The sequence below is a fragment of the Acipenser ruthenus genome, chromosome 10, assembly GCF_902713425.1.
Source record: "Acipenser ruthenus chromosome 10, fAciRut3.2 maternal haplotype, whole genome shotgun sequence".
NCBI classification, from domain to species: Eukaryota; Metazoa; Chordata; class Actinopteri; order Acipenseriformes; family Acipenseridae; genus Acipenser; species Acipenser ruthenus.
Window position 1 is genome coordinate 7906009 of NC_081198.1, and position 27020 is coordinate 7933028.

A 27020-nucleotide genomic window follows, 5' to 3' on the forward strand; every position below is an offset into this window, starting at 1 on the left:
AAAAAAAAATAAGAGGTGAATCCAGCACTTGAATTAGAAGACAAATACTAGCTTGGTGTCAACTAAAGTCTAGGTGTTTTACCAGTGTTGGCGGGACCCCAATACTCACCTCTGCGGGTTGGGCTCGTTGTGCTTGTCTCGCTCATGTTTTATCATCCGGTACCGCCCAATCCGCACGTCAGGACGAGAGACCTTCATTCCATTCAGCGTGATCCTTCAAATAAGAGGCAAAACTCATTTTAATATACTGGCTATTAACCTGTATCCATACTACTTTGGATTACTGTATGTTGTCAATTTTAGGGTTTGGGTCTGACCAATACTTGGACAAATACCCTAACAAAATACCATGTTTAGAGAACCGTCTCTCATCTGGGTGATCCCATCCCCTACCTCAGTGTTGCAGATGCTGTCTTTCAGATGAATTATTACACAGTGAACGTGATTACAGATCCCATGGCAATGTTTCTAAAAACAGCCAGAGTCTGATGGATACATTCCACTACAAAACAGAAAAATGATCTTGCCTGCCCACCCGAGATCAACCATAAAACGAGTTAAATATTACAGGCAGCATGAAAATTACAGATCCAGTCTGGTACCCACAACAAACTTGAGCTTTCTGAAACATTAAACAAGAAATCTGTTAAATATATCAAGTTTCGGTAGCATATCTGAGCAGAGGAGGGCTTCAGATGGAAATCTTGGTGTCGGAAACAGAGCCACATTTTGACTAGTGTGATGTAGATGCATTTTGGTGTAGTGAACTACAAAGCAATGGTGAACGGTTTACTGTCTTCCATCTCGCGTCACCTCAAAATACCAGAGCTGTATTTTGACATCCCCAGTCTTGCAGACAGTCAAAACGTATTAGGTCAAGGTCAAGTATTAGGTCAAGCAACACAAAACACGGTTGATTGATTCAAAACAGGATTCACTTTTGTAAGTGATAGTGTTGATTCTTCTGTTGGATAACTTCAAGATAAAATATTGAAAACTGCATAACAGTCACTAGCCAACTGACTAACTTATTAACCCAACATTTTAAAACCAGCTTTCTGTTTTTACAACAGTTTCAGAAAAGGTATAATCACTAGAAATTTAAATTTGGTCTCCTTGGCCATGTGGCATTTTTACTGGTGTAAACATCTTATTCAAGGTGTTTTTTTGTTTTTTGGGGGGGGGGGGGGGGGGTCAAACTTGAATGTCATGGACGCAGGTGTGAATGCCATCTGGTTATTAATGGGGTTTGATCATTGATGTTCTAAGCACTACTTGTGCTCTGGTGTCACAATCCACTGAACCATAGAAGCATTAGCTGCAGTACCTACATATTGCATGCTGGTCTTCAAAACTGTGAACATACAAATCTCCCATTAATCTTGACAGCTCCAAGTTTGACTGGTAGTTAGCAAAAAATGTAACCACTGCATCCGGAGACCCAAACCATTATTATTTTTAACCTTGACTGTGCTGACAAACAGCTGGGTAAATATTTTGCGTTGCTGGATGGATTGGTAGGTTGTGTGTGGGCATGCACGTATAACACCAATCCATCTTTTATATACGAGCAGCATTCACACAAGTTTTGGAGTGGAGGATATGCTTTTTAGTAAAATGTGTGCATGTATGCTTCCAGAGGAGACACCAGCAATATTTCAAGTGATTGTAAAAAGCCTAACTCCTGAATCGCTTCCACTTTGAAAGATTTGCTCCTCTGCTTAGCAGCATGTGAAAACTGAACTTCTCAATTTATGAGTCTGACACGCTTCCTACTCATTGAATCAAATTATGATGCCAACACCCCATTGCCTTGCATTATGCTTGCATATTAGCGCCACATTCCCATATGTTTATCTTGTAAAGATTAAACTATAAATCAGGGAAGACGTGTACCAAATTCAACCAAAAACAAGCAAACAAAGCTAGAGACTAGCAGCTCAGTTTAAAAGCAAGGCAACATCTTTGACAAAAATATGTGCCCCTTCATTAACACCTAAATAGAAGTTATTGAAAGCAATCATGGTTCTGCTGCAGCTAAGTAGTATTTTCTTGCTTGTAACCTTTTGCAGTTCTGGTTATGCGAATCGGAAGCAGCCCCAAGCTCTTAGCTAAGTTTGCAACTGATTAAATCACACGGCATACAGTAGTGGCTCATTAAATAGCCTCTCTACTACAGATGATTAATGTCTCATCATCCTCAGCAGCCAGTGAAGGGGACAGCCTTGAAAAGCCCTGAAAAACATTTATACAAAGTGATTTACATTTGTCTTTAAGTTTATATAGAATGTACAGTACATACAGCTACCTTTTAGACATGTAGTATGACAAGTTCCAAAATAAACTGGTTACCTTATTTTATGTTTTTTTTTTCTTCAAAAAGCACTAGCGATGTTGATGATTAAATTGCCTGGCACTTCATTAGTTGAAGTTCAGATCACTGCTTATCCATAAATTGACCATTTTTGAAAAAATTTTAAACCGGTACAGCAGTCTCTGGGATTACATGCTAACTATCTGAGCCTTCTTGCTATTTATCGTACAGCTGGAGGATTCAAAGCACAGACTACCAGCTGGGAAAGGCATTGCCATATGGAGCTCTTGGGGCTTGTAGCCACTCCAGACAAACCCCCGGCCATCTGTACCTGTTCTGGGCACCAGCATCGCAGCTAATCTGCTGTTGGGCATACATGGTTCTAGTTGCCCAGAAGCAGATCAGATCTAAAGAGTGTACTAAAATATCCCTGTGTCACATCAATGTATTACATTTCCTTACCCATGTCGTTTCTGCTTTGAAAATCTCTATACACATTTTTTTTTTATATCAGATTTCAGTAACAATATACGGTAGTTGCCTTGCTTTCTTGGTTGTACAAAGTTATAATCCTTTCGATTGTGCATTGTTGTTGATGGTGGACTTGTAAGCCGCTTTACAAATCTTGTGCCATTCTGCTTATTTACTGAAACTGTGGGACCAGTGAATGAGGTAAATACTTCCTCTGAAATGAAAGTCCTGTCCAGCACAAGAGAACACTGAGGGAAGCCAATACCTGTTGACATAAGTGTAGGGCTGCTCTACATTCTTGTAAATGATAAAAGTTAAGAAAATATATTGGGTATAAATTGAATTAGCATTCATGCTGATCTGTGGTTGTCCTTCAAGTTGTTTGAAACAGTGAAATCAATTATTTCCAGGGAGTGCAGTCTTTTATGGCCTTCCCAAAGGGCCCTGATGTTTATTTGCAAGCCATGTGTTTCTTTGTTGTTGTTTTTTAGTCATGCAAATAATAAATTGACAGGGAAAGGCAGAATGAAGTGAGATGGAGTAAATGCAGTACGCTGAATTTAAATGAAGTTGTTGTTGATTGATATATTCCTCAGATGAGAAAAAAAAAAGTATTCAAAAAGTCAAATTGCTTTTTATTTTATTTTTTTAGGATAGTGGAGCTAATTTGTATGGATTCAATTAACACATACTGAATGGTATGTTAACTTAATCCAGAAAAACAAAAGCTATCAGTGCAGAAACTTGGTAAGTAAGAGAAATTTCAAATGTGAGATTTCTGACAGGATGCTACTATAAGAGCTGCCAGGCTGTTGTTCTAACAAGGTAACAAAACACTGCTTGGAGGGTTTGACACATGAAACTGTGTGTGCCAAGTTATCAACTAAGCCCTTTTAAGCAACTAACTTGCAAGATCACTCAATGTGACATGTACTAGCATCGATGACTTCAAATAGTGCACTTACTTTCCCTTGTTTATTGCATTAACATGGTTTTCTCTAGGTAAAAATATGTAGATATGATCATGATCAGATTGATTCCAGGCCTGCTATCTAAATGAGCACAACTATTCAGACTCACTGTGTTTAATGTGGAATTACCTGCAAAAGGCAATAATGGTTGTTGGATCCATGAAACAGATTTGATGGTTTGGAAGGTCATCACCATTACCGTAATGGCAATCATGCAGATATCATCGACACAGTAGGTAAATGTACTGTAAATTCTGTGCTCTTTGCTCTTTAAATATTGGACAGAACTTGCTCCTGAAAACACTTTTTCCTTACATCTCAGAGAAAATGCTATTGGGTGACTCCGAGTTATCAGATGTTTAAATCTCTAAGGCTATCCGCAGCTGCCTGCCTGAGAAAATTATTATCCGTGCGACTTCCAGCAGCTCCCTCTTAAAGCTATTTCTCTCGAGTTTATTCACTTGATAATTTTGTAGAGAAAAGACCTTCCACCCAGCCCCAGGCAGAGAGTCAAAAATAGGAAAAATCTGCTCATTAAAAACAAAGCTGTTTCAAGAATGTATCTCCTTGAAGAAGCATTTCTCACAAAATAATTATTATGAAGGATTTTTCTGACACATGGCTTAAATTATATCAGAGATAACCGATTCTTAGCCCTGAGGGAAGGAGCGTCACCGTTGCAGGGTTTCACAATGGGCTCTGTTGTAATAATGAACTTAGGGAGAGGAAACTTCAGTATAGCTTAAAAAATGTTTAGTGGGACTCAATCAAGTGAGAGATTTTACCTTTTTTTAAACTTATCCAGGTGTCCATGAAATACTGTTGATAATGGTTTCTTAAAATGGCTTTTCAATGTCTCCCAATATACATGTTGCATTTATGGGAAAGCTACAACAAAAAGTACGCTGTCAAAATGATGTCAATTCATTCAACCAAATCAATGTCAATACCTACCACATTCCATGAGTGCAGTCAATGACAACTGGATGTGTCTTAGATTCCTCAAGTATGTGGAGAACAAAATAGGTGTATTGCTGACAAACAACTGACACAACTAATTACCCAGAAAGACTCAAATATAGCTCAGAAGTCCCGAGAGAAACAGCTACAAATAGTGAACATTATATTGGGTGCTGGGCAGCGCTGTGGCTTCACTGCTTTATTTGTGCTTAACCTGATTCAGGTAAATATGGTAAGCAATAAAAATGCATCCCCATCCTCTTCCCATTTTTGGTCAACAGTTTTGTTAGTGGCCCCACCCTCAGTCTCTCTGCTGCTGACATCCTGGGCATTCAAGAGCCATACCCCTGTGATGAACCCTGATTGGGGAACTTCCTTAGTATTACTCTTACTCCTTTCCTCACTTAAAATCATAACTTGATACTTAAACATGACTGGTAAACAAGTGCCTGGAGATGTCACAAATGGTGTAATAGTATTGTGTGTCGTATTGTTTTGCATTGTGGGAGAAAGGAGTCAGTCAGAAACTTCACTCACCTGTTATAAATATCGTCATCCTCACCGCCCCAGCCCCAGTACTCGTTTGGAAAACCGTTGATTTTAAGAAACTGGACTCTGCTGAGACCCGAAACCCCTCCAAAATAGCCAGCGTAAGGTAACCTACAAAAAAAAGTGTTGTTGGTAGCCTACTCATACCTTGGGATGTCCTAAGGTTGATATATTTATTTATATTTATTTACTATGACTTAATCTTAATCTCCTAAATTGTAAACACCCAGTGGTAGAATTTTTTGTTGTTTTAAATCAACAGTTTATTGGATTGCATAGAAAGTCTATGGGGACTTGGAGTCCGTTAGAAGAAATATGCTAATCAATTTTTGCATTATCCCTGTAGAGTATGAAATCCAGGTACAGTTGATAGATACATTGATGATCATTTCATAAAGAGCCACATTCTGAATTAGGATAATAAACACATCAATGAATCAACACAAATTGCATAAAAGCAAAATACAGTACTGTTAACATAATAAATCAAAAGCTGCACACAGTATGTACACTACACACAGGTTCCATAGTGACAAGCTGACCCTGAGTGAACAAAGTGCCCTGAAGGTAGAATTAAACCTGACTCAGTGTTTGATGCCTTTTTCTTTGCTTCCACGGCCCTGGCCATGTCGTGCAGAAAATAAGAGAGAATGGTTACAAGCTTTAGAGTAGTTCTTCTGTTCTGAAGCAGGGATTCAAAATCTCCCTGACCTCTTGCTTACTGCAGTGAGAGTTCAACAGCACAGAGCAAGAGATGCAAGTGCTGGAGCTCAGCGGTGAAAACACCATGTTGGAGAACAGAAGGCTGTGTTTCAAAAGAAATACTGTATCACTGTTCTTTAATTTTCTGCAGTTACTGTTTTTTTTTGTATTTTTTTGTGTTTAATGATACATCCCTAACAAATGTTAACTGTCCCACATTATTCAAGAGCATTTGGCTATGCATATAAAAATACTTAAATTTATGAACTCTACTTTTTTTTCTTGGTCTATAAATATTTCCAAGGTTGTGATGTTTCCCGTTATTTATTTTTCTTGTTTTTATTTGTTGGGTCTCACTCTGCAAACAAACACACATACAGCAGCTGAATTGTATTAAGATAAAGCAAGGCATGCATTGTGTTCTTGGTAAAACTCAATCTTCTATTGCATTGAAAGTGCCGAGACAAGCATGGCAAGTTCTCTCAAATGCTGTATTCGTTTTAAAATGTAATTTCTACACTAAATGTCACTCAATACACAATTCATAAGGGTTGCCTTTGGTTGGTAAATATTGCTCCAGATTAATTGAAGACATGGAAAACACAGGACTGCTGTGCATGGGTAAACACGAGTAAGGGAACCATGAGGGATACCGATCCAAAATGCTTATGACTAGTCTCAATATTGTTGTGTTTGCAAAGCCATCTCATTTTCTGCAGTTTCGTGCAAATAACATGCACATGCATGTACAGTAGCATCCACACACACACACATTGGACATTCGGTTTCTTAATTAGCGCACATACATAGAACATACTGTGCAACCTTGTTATTTGTACACAGAATGTCCTGGGAATTTCAGGACACCTTTATATAAAAGATACATTTTTTTTTTTTTTTTTTTGGAAACAAAGCATCCCCTCAGAATAATGTTGTGGGAATGTCATATCAGATGGAATAGTTAATATGAGATATTTAGATTGAGATCATAAAACCTTTATCATTGCTATAGCCAGAGGTTAAAATAATGTGGTAGTAAAACAGTTATTAATTCAGCATTTTTGTTTAGAAATGAGTATAGAGCAAATTACCAGACCATTCGCCTCATATTATTGATCTAAAGAGTTCAAATTAGAGATTAAACATGGCCGGCCTGAAGGCACCAAAAACTGAAGTTCAATTAAGTTGAAATGTGCAATCATTTTGCACATATAATATATGGATTATAAACCATTTGAATTGAACTCAGCAGAAATTTAAATACATTCTTAGTATAAATACAAAATAAGTACTGTAATAATGTAATAGTGTAATAATGTTATGGCTTAAATGAAAAAAAACACCTGACCAAATAACGTTCTAGTGTGTAAAATAAATGAAACGTGGATGATTTTAATATATATTCAAGGCCAACCTTCCTTGACACACAATATATATATATATTTAAGTATGCAGTTGCAATCTCTTGCAACTTTCGGAAATTAAACAAAAATAAATACTCTCCCTTTAGAATTAGTGCATGCCTCGAGCAATTAAATAGCCTGTGCATTCTGTTGACATGAAAGAAGATTCAGTACAGGGAAAAGACATTTCGACAGATCTACAGCACCGCTTGTCTTCTTAAACCAATGTCCTAGCATACAGGTGTGTGTAAGAAATATATTAGTCTTTAAATACCTAATCAAAATAAATACCCTGAATGCTAAAGGAATTATTAACTTCTGTCTGGTGTACAAAAAAAAAAGCCTGAAAAAAGAGACAAGGTGTCAATATTTTTCCCCTTCAGCACAATGTAACAAAATAAGCTAAAATTGCAGAAGAAACCATTGTGACTTGTCAGCACAGAGACACCATATATTATAGCATCACCATTCAAACTTTAATTAGTTTAAAGTTACTGACACCATGGGAATCATTTTCTTAACAGGGTAACATATTGGCCTAGATTCCCGAAATCTTGCTGTACTCCAAATCGTCATTTGCACAATTTTTTTTTTCAGAAAGGAAAATCCCGCCCAATAAATCTAACAAAACAGAAATCAACAACTCAGACATTTCATTTTAGAATTGTAATTGGTGTTTTTCCTTGCACAGTCTTACTACTACTATTACTACAACAAAGAATTTATAAAAAACCATTGGAGACCATAGGCGATACTTTAATCACTTTTATTCCCTAAACATTTAAATTTTTCAAACATTCATATTACAGAAGTCCCTGAATCTTGCCTTAATCCTTCAGCAGTTATGTAGGTCACACATAACCTGTTGCTGCTATTGAAACTGGGGAGGAGGGCAGATCTACAAAACATGGGGTCTGCATGCAAGGTCTCTTAGGGCAGCATGAGGCCAACTGACTGTATTATGAAAATCACTCAAGTAGATCTTATTTTTTCTACTTTCACATTAATACTTTGCATAGAAATGTCTCCTAAAACATACTGCCGCTTTTCAGATTTTTTTTTTTTTTCAGAATGGATGTGTTTCCTCAGGTGATGTGTTGAACTTGCGCTCTCAGGATATGCTTTTCCACAGGCAGCTTGTCAATTAACTTCAGAGAACTAGCTCCATGCAACTCGCTGCCAGCTTTCATTTGATCTTCTGCCAACTTCAACTCTTTAACATCTCAATTGGTTGTTTATTTGAATGCTTCTTTTAGCTGGTTTTATTAACCCTTTGCTGCCCAGTGACCAACATATTTGACATTGAGAAAATAGGCATTAACCAGGTATGGGAACATACCCAGGGCAGTAAAGGGTTAATCCATTTACCTTTCAATCCACCATTTCTAAGACTTCCCAGGATCACAGACATTCATGGCTTACATGGGAACCTTTAAAGTTGCTGAAATCAATGGACACAGTGCTTTGAATGGTATATACATATGATTTTGAAAAATAATTTAATTTTACCTAAGAATTGGTTAATTATATCTATCAAAATATTATATGCAAAGGCTGGCTTTATGTAATATGTAATTATGGGCTCTAAAAAACGTACCAAATAACAAAAATGTGTAATTAAGATAGTTGAAACCGCTAAATTACTAAAAACAATTGGCTTCATCACAGTTACTATTTATTTTGTTATTTGTTACTTCTTTAAAGCCACAATAAAGCTAGCAGCCCCACAACTATAATCTAATTCCAGCCCAAGTTGTGCACATCATTCGCTTGAAGCCCCCAGTTACAGTGTCTGTGCATCTCCCAGGACACTCACAGAAATGAGATTGGTTTGTCTCAGTGAGGCTTTTCCTGGTTCAGTTTCAAAGAACAAAGTGGGGAGTCATTACCAGGCTGTGACGTCGAGGTGCCACAAATGGAAGTACTGTACAGTTGTGTCCCAAAAAAAGTTTTGACATAGTGCCATGTTAAACTTTATTTTTGACTAGCCACCACACAACTTTTGTTAGTGATAAATGTCGGTTATCTATTTGGTCTGACTTTTTATTTACCTGAATCCGAACTTATCCATAGCGATGGCAAAGTGCCGCGGCTGGTCATAGCAGTGATACAGGTTGCGATCGTCCATGGGGATCAGGTCCACATCGCTGAATATGAAGCAGTCATACTCTGCATCCTTCAGGACTTCTGTATATCCGATGTTCAGCAGCTTCGCTCTATTGAATGTGTCCTCCCCATACTAGGGAAAACAAGAAAGCATTTCTGCATTAAAACAACACCCTTTACCCCTTTTCTTTTTGATTGGTTTTGCACTAGACTTTTTCCTCATAAGAAATCCCAAAACAAACAGTAGTCTTTTTTTAAGACTTCTCGGTAAGATTGTAAAAAAAAACACAACACAACAACAACAACAACAACATTGCCCTAGTTAGAGTGTAACCAGAAAATGCAGAACTTTTTTCCCCCCCAGTGTATATTGTGTTTGTCTTAACAGTACATACTACAATGAATTATGGGCCGCAATAACATCAGATGTGATAAAGTATAAATAAGTTCTATATATCTACATAAAGTGAAACAAATTATTTGCTTTTAATTGGAGGTTTGAGTGATTTATGGATGCATTTAAATATTTATGGAAATATTTAAAGATAAAATAGGGCCTTACAGTATGTTTTTCTGTCTTTCTCTTCAGTCACTAAAGCCAGAAAGGCATTAATTCCAGGGTGGCATTTCCTTTACATGTTCCTCTTTCCCTGTGGATGTAATTCATTTCAAACTATTGCATTGTTCCAAAGAAAACAGCTTAGGCTGGGATTGGCCGGGATAACCTCTATCTGACAAGCACAATCCAGCCTGTCAACACACTGTTCCTCTGAGAACATTACTGGAGTAAAAGAGGGCATTTCACAATGGATTGAAATGGTTCACTCCACTTGGCAATGCAAGCTTAATGCTTGGAGAAATAGGTCTACCCCAAGCAATATTATGCCTGGAAGCAACTTTGTGCTCTCTTCTTTAAGGGCAATAACCCGGACAAACTCTCCCCAGCACACACATGTGCATTGCCCTGACAGGAACTTACACGGAACAGCATCACTCCATTTCTTTTTGTAATAATCCACAGAAGACTAAAAATAGTTATTAGGTTTTTCGGTGCAGGTACATCTTGACATCTGCCAGCCCAAGTGGTTATTTATCAAACTCTGTCTTGGGAATAGTACAGAAAAAGGCACAATTTTCAACCTTCAACAAAACTTTAAGCTGCTATGCTAATGTCACCTTACACCTGAGTCAAGTGAATTACACATTTGAAGGCAATAAGTGTGAAAACTTCCATTGCACTAGCATTACTCCTGTGATTGTGACCGGCTTGTTTGATAATGGTTTAGCCTCAGCTTCAAGTTTGATTTTCTTGTTTTTGTGTACTGCGTTGTCAAGATGCTTGTCAATAGTACTTTTTCTTAGATAAGCCAAAGACACAAGTTGAGCAAAACAGAATCCCACCATCTGCATCCCCTTTTCTTATCTTCGAACTCACCTTCTGTTGAAATGAATTTAGCTTTTTTTTGTCAGCTGTCTGCATTTGTAATGTTAATCATACACTGCAAGCTAATAAATTAACAATATCTAAAACACCATTTTAAACTTCCTGCCTCTGACTCGCATGTTACATCATTGTACAGTATGAGGAATTCACCAATCATGAAGCTGGTATTTGTTGACCCCGTTGCCGTAGTAACCAATTGCACGGCATTGACGCCGGACCGTGTACAGCTACTGTAGCGCTACTTCTACTTGATAAAAGTATGAAATGAACAGGGGAGGTGAAGAGTAATGGAAAAAACTGTAAGGAAAATAAAATGCATATTTTTCACAGTAGGTAGTCAAATACTGTAGGCAGACAAATAGGCTAGTATGTGCTCAATCTGTATCTAGTTATTACCCCCTCCTCACACAGCCCTAGAATCATCTGCCTAGTTCAAAATACTCTCTCCATGACTCTTCTTCTCGCTCTCCTGTGCAGCTGTTCTGCTGGTTCTGTGACATCGCCTGGCTTCAATAAGCGGTACTTTTCACACCCGCTGAGGCACCTAGTAAAGTTAACGCCTTTAACAGTAGAACTGCCACGGCAGTCATTTTGATGGTTTGAGGTTTTCAAATTTAAATTGCTCTGCGTGTCTGAAAGTTATGTGGTTGTCCGTTTCTGACTTTCCCTAAATACATGTATTAAATACCCTGATGGCGTTTCAAAGGCAGGATCATAAAAATAAGGGGGAATAATCCTGCCCATCTAGAACCGCCAAAGCAGTCATTTTGACTGCCTTTTACAATACAGGTTTTTATTTTGAACCTACAATATTCTATTTTTTTGTTTTTTTTAATATTTTTATAAAATGAATAGCTTTTATTCTTTTAAAAATAAACAGTACCCCCCCCCCCCCCCCCCCCCCAAAAAAAAATCACTGTTGAACATTGAAACCACGCCATGATTGGTACTTTATACAACCTTGCAAACATGTGTCAAGGCCAGTCCGATGCTTACAGGCAGACAGTCGTTTCTATTCTGCATTCCTAGAACACAGTAGGTGGTGCAATTAACAGTGTCATCTATATCACATTGTTGCTAGGATAATGCTTTGAAAGCCCCACAATGGCAGTGTTTCGAAAGCTATTCCTTAAAACATATTAACGAGACACCTTGATTTATTTTTACCTCCTCGCCGCTGCAAACGAGAATTAAATCTGTCATTCATTCCGAGTGATAGCTCTCAAACTTGTCAGCAACATGACCAGTTTATCTCCATTCAGCAGAACAACCTTATCAGCAACAGTGACTGTCAATGCAGTCCCAGCAGAAGCCAACATCCAGTCTTGGTTTAGGGGTGCGCATAATATGGAATATTTTAATTTAATGCACTAGCCATTACATCATCACACCCTATGTTTTCCTTTTTCAATATCATAATACTGTAACTTTACTTGCAATTGTCATTTGCACTTTTTTTTTTAATGGAGTAAAACAGTAAAAAAAACATACAAAACTAGAAATTAACAACTCTAAGAATAAATCTCTTAGAATTGTGTATCTTTAACAGGATAAGGCAAAACCGTGCTATTGACACATCTGAGTAAATGGCTGTGTGAATGTTCCCCAAGCTCTGATGGAAACCAGATTATGCAGAGAATAACTTTAAGATCTTGTTCAAATGAAATGAACACAGCCAGCCAGCCACACTTTTCTATTTGCTTTAACTGTTTGCTGAAGTATGTGTCATCATCTCTCAACATAATGAGGTCCTGAGCCTGTGAACGGTACAGTAACTGCTCTCATATTGGCAGCAGAACCCCCACTGGGTTACCAATAACCTCATTAGATTTTAAAGGACCAGCAGGCAGGAGGTTAGCTGGATTGTGCACGCTTTAATAAAAGGCTCCTGTAAAAACTCTTCCACTAATAAGTCTTTGGACCATCTCAATTCGTCTTACAATGTCAGCTGGAGTTATCCGAGAAAAGTGATGTACCCTCTAATGCTTGGTGTCTAGCGAAGCACTAAGGATCCAGCTTACACTACATAGAAAAATCGTATTGATGCAGTATATTAAAAATAAGAATTAAAGCTGATACTTAAACTTTGCAGGATTATTGAAAGACACAGATTATATTTTTAAAAGCTTTTAAAAATGTTTTTAGCATACTCTACGTTATCCGTTCACATCTTGGGTCTCGATTTGACTGAATTTTGGGTCTTGTGTGACTGAATATGTTTAACTAACAAGCCCAATTTTTTTATATGTTGCAGTCTGAGAATTTTGTGTGCTGTATTTTAACAGACAGACTGTATATCCACTAAAAAGGTTAATCAGCAAAAAGACCCAAACCTGAAGTATTAACAGGAGATTACATACTGGTAGGGGAAGTAAGGGAGCCACAGATAAGCCAAGGGCCTACAATATAACACAAAACTGCCAATGACAGGTAATGGTGGTGGGCCAACACCATGTATTATTTATGCACCTGTAAATTACCAGCAAGTATTTTGTTAATTCTATGAAGATGTTATTCTTAGGTTTTAAGCCAATCATGTCTGTGTTTCCAGACGACTGATATAAAATAAAAGGTATGGATCAAAGATTATTATAACATACTGTTCGTCACGTCTCCGACTCCCTTTCCACTAAAATGGCGCCACTGGTGGTAGATATAATCTTAGACGGGGTGGCAGTTAGTAACTGATTCCACACAGCCATGCTGTTAAGACAGTTTAACTGGATAAGAGAAAAATACTAAAATAAACCTCCCTAGGGCTATAGATAATTGATGTGTAATGTACTAGTAGAAACAGTAAAACGACTGTATTAAAGTGTTTTCTCTCATATTACTGGCTGAAAGGACAGCTAGGCTTCTCCTCATTCTCTTTGCTAACTGGATCCTGGACATAACCCCATATTCCCTGTTGAAAGCTTCTTAAGGCTGCCTCTAAAATATAGAAAAGACTCTCCTACAACCAGCACTGTTTTCCCATCTCCAGCAACTGTGTGCTCTAAACTCTAACCAAGCGAAGAAACGAATCCAACAAGATGACGCAGAGCAATGCAGTATGTACTGACAGGAACATGCAAGGTGGGTATGAACATGACAGAAAGCTCTATACACAAAGGTGTGGGCTACCTATTGCAAATATTTACATTTTTTGTCCAGTCCCCATATAACTCAATTGGAAGGCATTAGGGTAAAGGATAAAAATCAGAATACTCTTTATTCCTAATCTTCAGATCCCTGTTTTGTGTTGTTATTTAAGTTCACTGTTGCCAAGGCCGATCTTATATTGAGATAAATGGAGCACCTGCTTCATAACCATTTTCACTGAAGGTTCTTTTAGTCCCCAGTCAGTTTAAATTAGCACTAGCACACTATTGCTGACATATAAAAAATGGTAATTGTTCATAAATGGATTATGTGAGGATTTTAATGATTTTGTTAGATTTTTTTTTAATTTCAAAAAGTATTAAATAAAACAACTACCATATTAATTACATTGCATTAATTATAACCATATGAAATATAATTGGAACAGAGAATGCAGAGGGACAATGGCCATGCCCAAAGCATTCACTATGAATTAAGCAAACAAAAGAATCAGATTTACTGAAACAGCAATGTAAATTAAACAGGCAAATGGACCGCTCTGTAGTTGCAGCTCAAAAACAGTACAGAGTAATAGAGTACATTTTGCTCAGGTCCTGGTGGGTTAAGGCTTTGAAAAATGCCACAAAGAGACAATTACAAACAATCAGAGTCACTCTCAGCACTAAATGTTCTGGTAAACATTTCTTTTTACAGCTGTGCACATGCCCAGAATGCAAGTGTCAGTTGCATGGGTTATTCTGTATTAACTAAGCCATAATCATTCAAATGTTTTTTTTTGTTTACCACAGTAAGCAGGGTGTTCTACGATAGTAAAAGAGTGATAACCTGGAACTAAGAAGTGCAAATCAAACTTGTATTGTAAAAATGATTCTGTCAGATTTGTAACTATAAATCTGAATGTGCAAACCAATGTACAAGATGAACATAAGACTGTAAAAAACTAATGTAAATAAATGTTTTTTAGAAAATGTAATGTACATTATTACCAGAAGTACTTTGGATGGCTGGATGGATGCTATGTTATGCACACATATGTATATTTAATATCATCCTCACAGGCCATTCAGTAGCACCTTGAAATAACAAACATTCTTCTCCTTTAAACCTGACCTGTCAAACTGTCCGGTTCTTATGTTTTATTAAAAGTGTTTCCTTGAATTACTTCTAAGTCAGGCTTTTTTTTTTTTCCTCCAATAATCTGAGCTGTCACGTGCATGTTACTGTATGAGAGATTTAGCCTGTATTGTAAATTTAACCTTTTGTTTTCTGAACAGCAAATGACCTTTACAATACAGCGCTCTCTCGATATTTCACTATTCAGTTAATTCACTGTTAGGTCATACTGCAGTGAATTGTATAAGAGCTATATTTTCCTGGGCCCTTCACGTCATTTTTTTTCAAAATTTCACAGAAATAGAGTGTTAGCCAGAGGCTGCACAGCTGCTGCAATGTGTAGCCCTTTAATGAAATAACCTTGTGTAAGATTTTAACTCACATAGCCTTGTGCATTTTTTAATGAACAGATATATAAGGTTGCATGAGCTAACTGCATGACATAATCAGAAACAAAAAGTAGGAACTTAGAAGTGACCAGGTGAGACAGAATACTGGAAGGTGCCAGGCCAAGGTTTACTTGCAGAGCAGTTGTAATGACGGAAGAGTTATTGAGGAATGATGTACTGTAAACCAGGAGCAGTGGTAATGAGGAAAGGATTGCTAAAGACTGATGTAACTAAGTCAAGTATAAAACAAGCTTGTTTAGAGCTCTTTGGTATATCAGAGGAAGAACAGAAGGGAAGACTCTCACTGTATCTCTGAAATTGGTAAATTTGTGCATTTATTCAGTTCATATACAGTAAACAGCTCTTTATCATACTGTAAGTGTGTGTGTGTGTGTGTGTGCGTGCGCGTGTGCATGCTCAGGAGGTTCTAGGAAGGACATGGTCGGTTGTGGGAAGTCAATTAGTCTCGCCAGCTCATCCTTAAACACCTACAAACCTATGCAGAAGAGACATGTGGCATTGCGGCTGGGCTACTTCGTAAACCTAGCTTCGTAAAATCAGGATAATTTCTCAAGATCAGGACTGTGCTCTGAGAGGAGTTAGAATACAAATGTCAGATACACCTGGATGCTTTTGATTCATGCTTTTTAAAAGGAGGCTGTGTGGTCCAGTGGTTAAAGAAAAGGGCTTGTAACCAGGAGGTCCCCGGTTCAAATCCCACCTCAGCCACTGACTCATTGTGTGACCCTGAGCAAGTCATTTAACCTCCTTTTGGTTGAGACGTAATTGTAAGTGACTCTGCAGCTGATGCATAGTTCACACACCCTAGTCTCTGTAAGTTGCCTTGGATAAAGGTGTCTGCTAAATAAACAAATAATAATAATAAGTAAGCTACATTGCATTGTGGCAGGTGTCAGACTGTGAACACCGAATAAAGTAAAATAGGTGCAGCTGATTTTACATTGCTAATGTCTTTGTTGAAACAGACCCCAAAGTAGCAAGACAAATTATTACTATTACACAGTGAAACCTTAATTATCCAGACTAATTAGGACCAGGGGCTGTTCAATCAATCTGTTCAAATCATTGAATTATTACTGATGTAAAGTAAACCTTATGTTATTACTTAATGAAAACATGTTGATGGCCACGGTTTACTGTGAAGAAACAGCAATGTCAAGGAATGAAAAAAAAAGTAAATAAATAAATAAATAAAATAATATGTGTTGTCAACTTTATGTACTATTTATTTCGGGAATAAACAAAACAACGTTTAACTTGAACTGCTATTTGGCATCCTGGGGTAAAGTAAGTCCTACACAACTTATTCTTTACTCCTGGGATATTTTTCTATTTTAACGTGTAAAAGGTAAAATAATGGCGCACACACACACAGGGCCACGGACATACCCCCGCCCTTGCTGCTTGCTGTCTCTGACGGTGTTCAGAGCAATACGATGTTTTTTATTACTTTTTGAACAACTAACGAATATTCAAACAAATATTTAAATTATGAGCAAATATCCAAACATGAAAATCCCATGTTCATCCTAGCACTAATATTTTCCATACATACACGCATTGTATTTCAAACTAGTACTGTCAAGTGTCAAAACTTATTTATATCTGCTGGTGATGGAAATGAACGGAAAGTCTATTTCAAGATGATTTCAACTCAATCCCAGTAGCAGATGTAATTAGGGTACTGTGTATCAACCACGTTTTTTCACTGGTTGCTTGTATTTGATTATTTGCTTCTTAAATTGCTTGGCACCCTGTAGTTGGCCCAACAATTGATTCCGTTTGAAATTTGTCAAGTGTAGTTCTCAAAAAAAATGAAAGGACATTTAAAAGATCTTTTCAGGGAGATTCATTTAACTGATCACATTTATAATTACACAGGCTTGACCTCAATTTCACAATGCTTAAGAAGGTCAAGCATTATTGAGAAAAGACATTTGCAGATAAGGTCCTCCCCTTTCTATATGACTTGAAAATTGCATTCAATACATTAAAACTGGGGAATAACCATTCCAGTGGCTTAGCAACTGGCGTTAGAATATGTACATTAGCACAATGCTGTGGAATGGTCAGTTGTTGGTGTTCTTGTAATGTATTACTGTGTGCCATGGAAGAAGGACAGGGAAAAGTAACCACAAAAATAAAAACTGAAATAGTTGTTGATAGGTACAGTATGCTTTTTCACTTACTAAATGTGCAGGGTCTAAATATGTAGTGTTTTTTCTTGTTGCTATTTACCACGCTGTGGGGTTTATTTCTATGACAACAGGCAGCTCTCTATAATGGTTGTTTCACTGTATAATTGTTTTATATATGTTTTTATATTTCATGTACTCTATGCACTCATAAACTTCTGTGGGCCCCACATGGTGCTTCCTGCAGAAGATCAATAAACTCCAAAAGAGATGTGTTTCCCAATATTAAAAGGGCTATACTTTAAGAAACAAATTGCTGAAAAAAAAAAAATCTTGTTTTGTACCGTATGCCTAGAAGCAAAACAAACCTGCTTATGTGTTAACTTTATCAAGACACAACAGCATTTCAATAAAAGATCATTGATTTAGATCAGGCATTCAGAATATCACACTTAACTGACAGCTGCTAACAGGTTCTGGTGTGGGTGTTAACGGACGACAAAAAAAATTGGTAGGCTGTTGGTAGTTTAGTGCAATCACATTTTCCTGAATTAATTTACCCAGCCCTAATGATGTTTTAAAATGTTATGCAAGCGCGAGATACATTGGTCTCTATTCAGATTTGTGCGTTATTTAAAAGACAGTTTAGATTAATTTCATTTCATAATTAAAGCTGTTCTAGGCTGTGGTTGGATGCTTTACAAAAAGAGAAGTTTCATGAATGCCAAACTTTGTTTAATTATTTAAAAAACATCTTTAATAAAACTGTTTTTAAAGTAGCTTTGTGAATAGGGCCATATTTCTCAGTCCACACCATTAACTTTGCTTCGGTTGATCACGCTTTATCTGATCAATGATGGGGCATCAGTGTGGAGTAGTGGTTAGGGCTCTGGACTCCTAACCAGAGGGTTGTGGGTTCAATCCCCTGTGGGGGACACTGCTGCTGTACCCTTGAGCAAGGTACTTTACCTAAATTGCTCCAGTAAAAACTCAACTGTATAAATGGGTAATTGTATGTAAAAAATAATGTGATATCTTGTAACAATTGTAAGTCGTCCTGGATAAGGGCGTCTGCTAAGAGATAAATAATAATAATAATAATAATAATAATAATAATAATAATAATAATATCTGAATTGGCATGGTGGCTCATGACGGAAATCATTTTTATTTGAGAGCTGGCAGGGAGGAGAGGAGATTTAAAGGGGCGGCCCTCTTGCTCCTTTGTATTTGCAAAACTCTCGTAACCTTTGGACTGTGTCCCTTGGGCTTGCCTTCAGAAAACGCTTCCTTTCTGAAGGACAAGCTCATTACGGTCTCAGACTAACGACTTCTCAATGGAAATACATGTGTACACTCAGAATGCTGCTGACAAGTACTGTATGTGTGTCCTTGGAGTTCTAACTGGCGAAACTGACGATTAATCTAACACATCTATGCAAAGTTACATCGACATGACTGAATTCTAATATCTGATTTGCAAAGTTACACTTGAATCAGAAAATTAATTCAATATTCTACTTCACTTATAGGAAGCAATACAGAGTAACCCCCAGGACACTGTAGAAGAATAGAAGTATGCTGAATTATTTTCCAGAATCTAGGCAGTTTTTAAAATTTGTATTTATAAAATGTATATTAAGCAATAATACCTGCTAGACAATTAAGCATACTAGGCCAGGGTTGGTATTATTGCTGTAATTAATAAAAAAAAGTGGATTCAGTGTACTATAACTAGTAAATTATCGTTTCAATGACTTAAAGTAGCAATTCATTTTAGTGGCATTGTGACAGGAGATCATCGTGGCATTGTGACAGGAGATCATGTATTAGACTTCCAGCAGGCATCAGATAGTTGTGGGAGGCATTAGAGACAGCCTCCCACAGATGGCCAATGTCTGCAAATAATTTTTTCTCATTTTATTTTTGAATGTATTAAAAAACACACACATACATTTATATATATATATATATATATATATGTGTGTGTGTGTGTGTGTGTGATTATATATATATAAACCTTAAACATTGACCGCAACTTAATTATTCGATGCTAAAGGTTAACTTTTTATAAAAAAAATCGAAGTTTACAATTTTAGTTAAGTAACATATTTTATTTAAGCTCTTTATGTAGAATGTTCAATCTGTTAAACATTAATCACATTCCGGCACTCACAACCCAATTCTAAGTGTAGAAAGACAACAGCCATTCTAAATCGGAATCATTTTACAGTGTTAGCTGTAATACAATAGGCTAAATGCAGTCAGCTTGTACACTAGAACACAATTTAATAACTTACAATTGCACAGCAGCTTTTGTTTGTCTTTCTTAAACTGTTGATTTTACCGATTGCAATAGATCTCTTATGTCATCCAGGGAAAAAAAAAAAAGGACAGTCTACCACTGCTACCAAGAGGTATACATTTAACTCTGGGCTTCAGAGTTAAAATCAGCTCCCCACTTATCGTTTTATCGAAAAGTTAAAGGCAACCTTGCTCCCTCAACAGAATAATGGTTACACTATGTGTACCAGTGTATTGGAACTCAGATATCAGCCTGTTCCCTTGCTACACACTGCATCCAGTGGATGTTAGGAATACGTCAGCAAGACATAATGCAGAGAATACCACATACTGAGGAAGTTTTACAGCAACAGTGCATCTGTGTTCCGTCTTCTGCTACAGAAAAGATGTAGCAATAAATTGTTTAAGTGCAAGCTTTCATTTATATTCAGTATGTTAACTATTGGCCTGAGAACCCCATTAATCTGCTGTGAAGGAAAATCTTCTATTTGAACAGAATTTGCCTTTAACATTCATAAACTACCTTTTATACTGTAATTTTGTAATATTGTCAGTTTGTTTTTTGTTTTACAAATAAAATGGTGCAAAGTTAGCACAGTGGTAAATGCTTCACGAAAAGGGTTTTCAAGGGTGTCCTAAAACACAGGGACGTGTCCTTGCACAGATGAAACAATGATAGCTATAGTGGGAGAAATCAATAAGATTTTCTGAGTGAATATACTGGACAGTTTTAATAATGCTCAGAAATTGCTATCGGTAAATTACTTTGTTGCTAAGGGATTTTTTTTTTTTTTTTTTTTTTTTTTTTTTTTAAAAGCCACATGTAATGTGTTTTTGAACAAACACAATAACATTTGGATTCGCCCTTCAGCTCTCGTTAGGTTAACCACAGGGATCAGAAATAGATAGTGTGCTTAGTTGTTAACATATTGGGTTCCAATATTATCTTTAGTTGACATACAGAAAAATGTTAACACATAACTTTGAAACTTTGAAGCTGGAAGAACCAGATGATTAGCAACCAGAAGACTAAACTACCATCATGGTTTGACAGAATCCTCCCCTTGGAAAAAAGTCTACATTGTTAAAACTTCTAATTTTAATAGCTTTTTCTTTTTTTTTCAACCACTGAGTGGTTCTGGGTTGTGTTGCTTCAATTGTGAGTTATGATTCTATACAGTAAACCTGACTATCGTAAGTACTAGGACTGAACAGACTTCCACATTCTATTAAATTCATGTGACCTTTCGCTGCCAGCCCCACTTACTTTTTGTCTATATGAATGTTGAGCAGACACCTTAGCATCCTTAACTTGCTTATAAACAACTATACAGTTATGGCTGATTGACCACTAAATATAGAAGCTACTTTTGACACCCTGAAAGAAAACAAACCAGTAGTAGTTCTTTAGGAAATTAAAATGCAACGCATCTCAGCCATCCCTTACACAAACATTAATTACCACTACATTTAGCTGTGTTCTCAGGCCTCTATACGTCAGCATTGTGGTCAGATTGTCAATGGATCTCGCTTCACTCCCCATTACTCTCTGACATTAATACTCACCGAATAAGGCTGCTGCTTCTCAGAGGTGCTAGCAGAATAGAAATGAGATGAGGGTTACAGACTAAAAAAACAATAAATTGTACAACTAGGATGTTTGAGACAACAGTGGTTGAAGCATTGGTTTGTGGTTTGCAATACAATAGAGAAGACCATGCTACCCAGAGCTTAATTTTTTCAGCATGACTGCCCTAAGCTTTTTTGTGCTGATAACCTCTAGATTATTATTAATTTATTTGGCAGACACCTTTATATTATATCAGACTTGCACGCCCTCAACAGTGCGAGTAAACAGAGCTTCCCCTTGAAAGCATGAGCAGGGTTAAAATGAAGAAATTTAAATTAGTCTGATACAATAGCCTGTACAAGTTTATTCACTTCTTCTGTTCCATTGCACCATGGATTCCAGAAGACCTGAAAATTAATCTTAATTCTTGGTGTTCCAAGTTAATCCCTTAACTGGGACCCCATCAATAAACATCTCTGTAATTACTTCATATTTCTCTCCATCCCTCTAATTCTGCTTAACAGTCTCTTGCACACTGATAGCTGTCACTACCTTGAGGGAATGAGTCACCGTGATCTGCAAGTTATTATGGACAATGAAGATGAGAGAAAACTCAAACAGATTTGAGAATCTCTCAAGAGAGATTTATACAAACAGATACTGGTATGCAACACATAGAGGCTACTGTTTTTATTACATGAGAGTAGCTGTTATTTACTTCATGCAAATATTGGACTCGGCTTTCACCAAGATAAAATGAGATAGTGGTGGGGAACAGACGTAGCTTCACTGTAATATACAAGCCTTCAGTGCTTTTCCTCCAGGTAATGTGGATACCCTATTGGCTTGGTGTTGATGGCTGAAGTGTAATGTTGGCTCCAGGGATGAGCCTATTTGCAGCCTCCCTGGTGCATCAGCACACACAACGGCGGCAATGCTGTACTGGAAACATTGCAATTGAACATCTACAGAATCTTTTATCACATTTACCACTTTATTTTTACTTTTACTCAGCACTTCATCCCTTAATCTCCAAATATTTTGACATGTTTACAGACAAGCAACAACTTGAACCCTTTTACAATATCAAGAATTTAATTGACTAACACAGGGGTTTTCAAGGATACGCATACCCCTGGGGGTACTTCTAAGGGTCATAGGGGGTACGCAGGACGACTCACAAATAAAAATAAAAGTAAAAGAAACACTGTGTGTAATTAAGTAAACTTTGTTTAGCAGATGAAAACAAATATCTATCACGTCCATATTTTCCACCTGTACGCAAGCGCGATTTCGATTTACAATACATACCATATGTTTTTGTTCATCCTTTTTTGTCCTTAATGAGATTATTGGAGAATGAAACAAATAAATAAAATAAAAAGTACTTTCAAAATTATAAATTGTGACAAAAATAAAATATTTTGATCATAACAAGATCATAGAAGCTGAAAGAATGAATTCACCAGGAGACATTCTCCTCATCCGTTACACAACTGTGTTTGGGGGAAATCACTGGAAATTGCTTCCAGAGGGAACTGACCTTAGATCCATGATGTATGGGTTATTAAGTTTAAAATGCTATTTCAAGGCTACAGAGTTCAAACAAAGTGTGTTCCCCAGTTCATACCAATATACATTGTGTGTGTGTGTATATATATAAGTGTTAGATGGGTTAAATATAAATGTATTTGTTTACGACTGCAAGTCACCCTGGATAAGGGCGTCTGCAAATAAATAAATAATAATAATAATAAAATATATACAGTTTTTATAGGGAAGGGTGCAATTCAGGATAGTTCCAAAAGATATCTTGTATTAAACAAACTGTAAGCGCAGTCACAGTGTTAACCTTATCAGTTTGTTATTTATAATACGATGACAGATGTCAATGTTATTTATCCTGTATATGATGCTTTGGTAACAATAAATAATAATAATTATCAAATGGCATAAAGAAAGTGAGGGTAAGGAAATGTAATCTGTAGAAAATAAACAACATTTTACTGGTACTTGTCAGTGTCGCATAAATACAACTACGTTTCTCTTATTTAAATTGAATGCAAGTTGATTTTTGAGCTGGCTACATCTCACTGGAATGCTAAGCAATGGCTTTTTTTATTTTTTATTTAAGTACAGTAGAAGCCAAATGGTAAGAGTCTACGAGCTTCTTAGTGGCAAGGAAAGGATAATTAACACCTGCTACAATTTTAAAAAACTACTATGAAACTGCATAAGCCCCTAAAGTCTGGGTGCATATTTCCCTTTCTGAATAAAAAGTACTAATGATGATTTGGAATAAAAAGCTTGGAGAATCTTGCACATAGTATCCTGGAATACAACGTCATGCTAAAAGAATGTGGTCTGCATATAGTGACAGGGAGCCTTGGACTGGATGGCATGGGGTGTTCAGCAGACATGCCAGGTCTCACTCATTTGGAGGAACTTTTTGTCCTTAATTTTACCAGCCTCACTCGAAACTCACACATTTGAATGTTCTGACCGCGGCACTTCTATGTTCCAGTCAGGACAGAGGTGAGCATCGTGCCCCACTGTAGCCAGCGCAACTTCCTCACACTTTTCATGAGCTCTACTTCAAAGAAATACATAAATATAGAGCATCCTAAAGTCCTACATTATGATTTCAATGCAAGTCACAAATCTCCCTGGAAAACACAAGGTCTTAATTTAATTTTAGTAAATCATTCATGACACCTTAATTCAACATAAAGTGATTCTGTCTCAGCCCGTTATCTAAAATGCCCCTTAGGAGGACCCTCACTGAATCATCACTAACACATGCCCTCACATCCTCACTGCTAAACTGCTAATTAGTATACTTGTCTTTGAAATTGTACCCTGAAGAATGCCGATTAGCATACATTTCCTTGATAAGAAATGAACCCTCCCTGGGAACTGCACCCTGCAAAAGTGCTGTCAAGAACATTTGTCCTTGATGATGCAGCCAACTGGTCTAAGCTTGCTTCAATATTACAACACAGATGCTAGGATGTATTTCTGTTCTACAAAAAAGCTCTAACCAAGAACTGATGTTATTTCAAACCAGGCTAACATTCTGGCATGGCTAAATTCCATCATCCATAGCTAATTATCACTACTACTACTACTACTACTACTACTACTACTACTAAGTACACACAATATGACACATTTACTGAGGTGTTCTGGGGACACATTGTTGCAGCATTTTGTTGTAGAATATATTTAAATTCTTTCTCATAAAAATACATTTGGTTGTAAACTACTGTAGTTGTTACACATTTTTACAATGTTTACTGAATTATACATATATTAAATGGAAAGTATCAGTATGTGAAACCTCTGTGAAACTTCATACCATTTGCTCCTGCTCTGTGTGGATGTGTTAACATTCTTCAAAATTCTGAACCCAAAGAGTGTTAAAAAAAAAAAGAAAGGAAAGAAAATACAAATCCTATTCATAATGGCTAAACTGCATTGATCTCTGGAGCCCAGGAAATCTTACTGCTGCACCATCTCAGTGTGTCTACAGCTAGCACTTTTCACCATTCACTAAAGCCACAAAACCAAATTCCTTGTTCATCCCATTTCCCATTAAAGACCACTTGTGTTTCTCTTCTCTACTGGCTGCCCAGTTCTATTCAGCTCAAACACTTACTATTAAAATATTAATGGCCGCTAGCAAAAGGAAGTTATTTCAATCAGCCCTTCCAGTGCTTACCCTTTTACAAAATAAATTTGAATTCCACACCACTTTATCCTGAATCAGTTTTGTATAAACCACTAGGAAATCAAAATATATATACTTAAAAAACAAACAAAAGAAAACATGGGCAATGGTTCTTGTCTACACTGTGTCTAATTATATTTAAGTTTCTTTTAAGCACTACTGTATGATTGAGTGTGGAAAGTTATGCATGACTTAAAAAAAAATCTTTATGAATAAGATGCTCTAGAAAGTTGTTTTATTGACATCAGCAACGTGCTCTATGGACACAAAGCAAGAATGGAACAAGTACAGTAGTCACAGAGCTTCCTCCTCCAAACACCCTCAGAGTATCAAATCACTGTATCCCTGCAGAGAGGTACATAAAGCCAGGGAGTTTTTGTTTGTTTGTTACTCTACCTTCTAAACCTCCACCACCTTCATTCCTTAAGAGGTTTATCTTTTGATAAGGCCATACCTGCTCTTTGGATGAAACAAGGGCTTATGTAACCATCACTGTTCCTTTGATAAACACAAAAACTAATCCAAAAAAGGGACATAATCCTTGTTCAGCAAGCTCTTTCTGCAGCGGCCTGTCAAAGAAGATGATGGAACTGACATCAGTGAACATCTTGAATAAATACAGATGTTAAGAGAGGCCAAGGTCATAGTGGGCGAAGTCAATTGCATTGCTGCATACTGTAGGTTCATTTTGTTCTTTCAAAAACAATGCAGAGCATAACAGAGCTGTTGCTTTTTAAACCCAAGTCAATCAACAACATTTCAAGTAATTGGGAGTTTAATCCAAACAGATTTACACTTACTTAGAGGTAATAACACGCTTTCAGAAAGCAGGTCACATTTGGATTAACTAAAGTTGTAACGAATGCCTACGGTGCTCACACCCACTTACAGATCTCAGGTATGTTCATTAATAGTGGAATACAAAGATTTGTTTCAAGTAAGCACCCTGGTTGGTAAGGTCAACCTGTTGTGATTTTGTCACGGCTAATGAGGTTCATAACAAACCCTAAAATCTCAAATGGCAGGTCTCTCAGGCAGGGGGGGAAATTTGGCTCTATGGCGCTAGATTCTAGCGCTAGGGTACCTTGTATAGCGTCAGCAACATTAAATTCTGTTTAATTTTTGAAAAAAAAAAAAAAAAGGTTTTATTCCTTAGCAACCATAGACGATGATAGTTTCTCACTGGGTCTGGACTACTCACATGACCCACCCACACTCATCCACATCCACATACACAGGAGAGAAGGTTCATTTCGTGTGGGAAAGAGGTAGCAAACATGTCGCAGCGCACTTTTACACAATTATCAAAAAGGTATGTGGGCAATAGTAGACAACAAGTAATAATACATTGTAAAAGAATGTTTCGTGTTACCAAGCCTCTTCATTTTACCCCAAAAGTTAAGCTTAGCTAGTTTATAAACACATTTTGTTGATTAAAAAAATATGCATTCTTTTGTTAGATGCATATGAATCATGGATATATGTTAAAACCAAATCAAATGTTGCAGCTAATGTATATCTAATCCATTAATACAATTCAGCGCAGCTGAATTCATGAGCTATTGTTTTGTTAATATGTCGAACATTTGGGCTACTCAGGTCTGCCGTCTTAGGTTTCTTAATATAAAATTTTGGTATTAAGCAATTATTATATTTATATATATATATAGTCTTGCCATGGATGAGTGAGATTTTCTTTTTTACTTTTTAAAAAATATAAAACAGGTAAACATGGT

General features: G+C 36.9%; 1 protein-coding gene across 2 annotated transcripts in view; it reads right to left on the minus strand.

The window, feature by feature from the left end:
• Positions 1-27020, minus strand: part of b4galt2 (UDP-Gal:betaGlcNAc beta 1,4- galactosyltransferase, polypeptide 2) — an 82418-nt gene that overhangs the window by 5609 nt on the left and 49789 nt on the right. For both annotated transcript variants that reach the window (XM_034017131.3, XM_034017164.3), the window contains exons 4-6: positions 9422-9609; positions 5254-5376; positions 110-214 (exon numbers count right to left, since the gene is read on the minus strand). In XM_034017131.3, the coding sequence (XP_033873022.1) occupies positions 110-214; positions 5254-5376; positions 9422-9609 (416 nt within the window). The remainder of the gene's footprint in view (positions 1-109; positions 215-5253; positions 5377-9421; positions 9610-27020) is intronic.